At 40.0% G+C, this 3,899-nt stretch overlaps 1 protein-coding gene across 1 annotated transcript in view; it reads left to right on the top strand.

The window, feature by feature from the left end:
* Window positions 1-578: 578 nt before the first annotated feature.
* Window positions 579-3,899, top strand: part of IGSF5 (immunoglobulin superfamily, member 5) — a 61,127-nt gene continuing 57,806 nt past the window's right edge. Inside the window, exons 1-2 of the mRNA XM_006870861.1 lie at window positions 579-615; window positions 2,929-3,063. Coding sequence (XP_006870923.1) covers window positions 579-615; window positions 2,929-3,063 — 172 coding nt within the window. The remainder of the gene's footprint in view (window positions 616-2,928; window positions 3,064-3,899) is intronic.

The following is a 3,899-nucleotide window of genomic DNA, read 5'->3' as shown; positions in this document are numbered from 1 at the left end:
TTTGAACCATCAGTCTTTCAGTTAGTAACTAAGCGCTTATCCATATGCACCACCCAGGAACACTTTATGTATATATTACTCTATTTTGGATGCTTAGACATTTTTCATAAACCTCTGACCTTACAGCATTAAACAAATAAAATTGAATAGAATAAAATAGGAAATGTAAGAATGTGTTGCTATTTTGTGAAAATTTGGTTTTGGATGTATTTTATAATTTAAGTCCATGAGATCCAGGATGTTGTGTTAAAATGTTATATGTGATCAAAGATGTTTGGCAGCTGCTCCTTTATAGTAGAGTACCAAACCTTTTATAGGCTCTTATTAGACATTTGTTGAGTGAAGAACAAAACAGCCTCTCACAGACTTATTGCAGGCTTAACAAACCACTCAACAGACATTTAGGGACTTGGCAGCTTAGGGACCTGTTTCATCCACAGTTGCTGGTTTCAAACAACTCTTCTGGGTTTAAGCAGGAAGCTAATGAACTCCAGGTCTGCCATTTTTTTCTGAGACATCTTTTTTTTTTTTTTTTTTTCTGCTGAAGTTGAGTTTTAAGCACTGCTTTGAGGGCAGGGATGGCTTTGTTTGGCCTGGAGATGCCTGTTTCAGGAGGTAGAGTAATGTAAGGTAATTGGAGAATCTTCAGAGAGTTGGAGGTCAGTTCTGGGATAATGAGCTACTCAGATGTTTCATCTTGGATCAGGGTAGGGTAACCTCCATTTGTGAATTCAGCTTTGAATGTCGATATGCACACCTTTACTGTACTGTTTCCTCTGGCAGAAAAGTTCTTCCTGCTGACATCCACATACTGTCTCCACCCTTCCTTCATGTTCATATAGAACCTTCTCAGGGAGCCTGGCTTTGACCACCCTCTTTGCTAGCATGAGCAGCCAACCCCCCTGCAATGCCTCTGTGCACAACTCCTTCCTACTCTTTATTTATTTTTTTTTATCTCCATGCCTCTTACCACCTTCTATTAGACTCTCTTGAGAATGTAAACTCCTTTGGGATAAGATTTTTTTTAAATCATTGATTAAATCATCATGAATAATATGAGTAGAAGTCAGTCTATGGTCTAGATCAGATCATAATTGAGAATATTTTGAATCAGTGGTAAAATTCTTTCCTAGCCTGGTTCATTCCCGGCCAATGCATCTCATTTGCAACCACCACCCATCTGTCAGGGGAGACATGTATGCTGCTATATTTCTGCAATTTTTCAGTGCAGCATTCAGACTAAGACAGATTGAGAAGAAAGACCTGGAAATCTACTTCCAAAAAAAATCAGCCAATGAAATCTCTATGGATTACAATCATCTGATCTGCAGCCAATCATGGGAATGGCACAGGACTGCATAGTTTTTTGTCCCAGTATGCATGGGTTGTCATGAATTAGGATCTGATTTGACTGTAGCTAACAACAACAGAACTCAAACAACAACAAAAAACGGAAAACAAAACTCATTGCTGTGGAGTCTGTGATTCAGATTCTTGATGACCCCATGTGTCTGACTAGAACTGTACTCCACAGGAGTTTCAGTAGCTGGTGTTTTAGAAGTAGTTTACCAGACCTTTCTTCCAAGGCACTCCTGGTTAGGTTTGAATTATAACATTTTAATTAGTAGCTGAGCACTTAACTCTTTGTGCCACACAGGAACTCTTCAATATAAACAGAACTCCACTATCTTATTTATTCATTCAGTAACCATGCACTGAATAGGTGTGTGCCATTTCCTTGCAGTCACCTGCCAGTGATGAGTCAAACCAGGCAAAGTCCCTGCCAGGACTTTGAAACAGTTCAGCCCAGTTCACTTATGGCTGATGAAATGACACCTGAACAGATCTGAAGTTTTGAATTGTGAATAAATGCTAACCAGCATAGGGAAAATTACCTGTTGAAACCCTGATGGAAATGGTCTCGGCTCAGAGATGGGGCCAACTCACCACTCTGAAAGTGTGTCACTCTCCATTGGTTGCTAAGTGCTGTTGAGTGTGTTCTGACTCACAGAAACTCTTTGTACAGTTTCCTAGGAGCAGCTGGTGGGTTTGAACTGATGACTTGATGACCTTTGGGCTAGCAGTCCAGTGCTTATCCTACAAAACCTACCAGGTCTTGGTAATAATTCAATATCACACATCAGTCTCTGAAAGGAGTCACTACTCCTCTTCCAACTCTCCATTCCAGGGCTTTGACCTGCAATTTTACAATTTGGTTGGTGTTCCAAATTTTAATAAATCACATCTGTTCCAGTTTCGCTTCATCTGTGTAATAGTCAAGGTTTTGTGTCAGCTTAACTGGGCCACGATTCTTTGTGGTCTGCCAGTTGAGATGTAGGCATTGCCTGTGCCGTGATTTGATGTGATAAACCAATCGTATGATTAAGGGTGGGATGTTGTTGTTAAGTGCCGTGAGTTGGTTCCAGTTCATAGAAACCCTGTATAGTTTCCAAGAAGCAACTGGTGGGTTTGAGGTGCTGACCTTGCAGTTGGAGTGGTTCAGTGCTTATCCTAAAGTGTCATACCGTGTTCCCAAGGGTGGGAAACACCATCCTTAATCCCAACACTATCCTGATATTTACAGGAAATTTTTTTAGATTAAAAAAAAAATTGCTGGAAATTTCTCAGGGTGTGGCAGGCAACATATTTTATCATGCAAGAGATTGAGTTCAACATAGAAAGAGGGACCTAAGACCACCAAGACAGAAAATCTAGGAGTGGAGTATATTCTTTGGATCTGGAGTCCCTGCATTTTGAAGTTATTGGGTCAAAGGAAAACTGATGCCAGGATGTAGGGAGATCTCTAAGGAATACTGGATCTACAGATACTGAAAGGAGACAAGAAACTTTCACCAGAGTTGACAAAGAGAAAGCCTTTCCCAATACCCAGAATTCTGATTTTGGGCTTTGAGTCTCCTAAACTGTTAGAACCACCATTTGTCCGTCAGTTTGTTGTACTGCGGTGGCTTGAGTGCTACTGTGATTCTGGGATCTATGCCACTAGTAGTTTCAATGCCAGCAGGTTTCAAATGAGTTTCCAGACTAAGACAGATGAGGAAGAAGGTGAGATGGACTGCTTCCGAATACATAGCCACTGGAAACCTTATGAACAACAGTGAAACATTGTCAGATAATACCGTAATATTGACTATTGAAGCATGATAAACAGTACCACAATATTGTTAGATATAGTGCTCATGAGAAACCTGTACATAGCCCAAGAGGCAGTTGTTCAAACAGAAAAAGGGGGCACTGAATGGTTTAAAATTTAGAAACTTGTGTGCCAGGGTTGTATTTGTTCACCATACTTATTCAATCTGTATACTGATGAAATAATTCAAGAATCTGAATTATGAAGCAAAACGTGGCATCAAGGTTGGAGGCCACTACTCACTGGTCAGTTTGTCGCACTGTGGTGGCTTACATGTTGTTGTGCTTCTGGATGCTATTCCACAGGTATTTTAAAGCCAGAAGGGTCACCATTATGAATAGTGGTGGAATACTATCAGCATCAGAATATTGAATATTTAAACATGATTGAAAGCACCAGAATATTGTCAGACATAGTGCTGAAAATAAGCCCCTCAGTTTGGAAGGCACTCAAAATACGACTGGGGAAGAGCTGCCTCCTCAAAGCAGAGTTGCCGTTGATGACAAGAATGAAGTAAAACCTTCAGGACCTTCATTTTCTGATAGGGCACAACTCAAAATGAAGAGAAACAGTTGAAAACATACATTAATGATCAGAACATGGAATGTATAAAGTATGATTCTAGGAAAATTGGAAATTATAAAAAATGAAATGGAAGGCATAAACATCGATATCCTAGCCATTAGTGAGCTAAAATGAACTGGTATTGGCCATTTTGAATCTGACAATCACGTGGTTTACTATACTG

Source organism: Chrysochloris asiatica, unplaced genomic scaffold, assembly GCF_000296735.1.
Source record: "Chrysochloris asiatica unplaced genomic scaffold, ChrAsi1.0 scaffold00154, whole genome shotgun sequence".
Taxonomy (NCBI): Eukaryota; Metazoa; Chordata; class Mammalia; order Afrosoricida; family Chrysochloridae; genus Chrysochloris; species Chrysochloris asiatica.
Note: the sequence above shows the minus strand (reverse complement) of the source record. Positions and strands in the feature narration are given on the sequence as shown.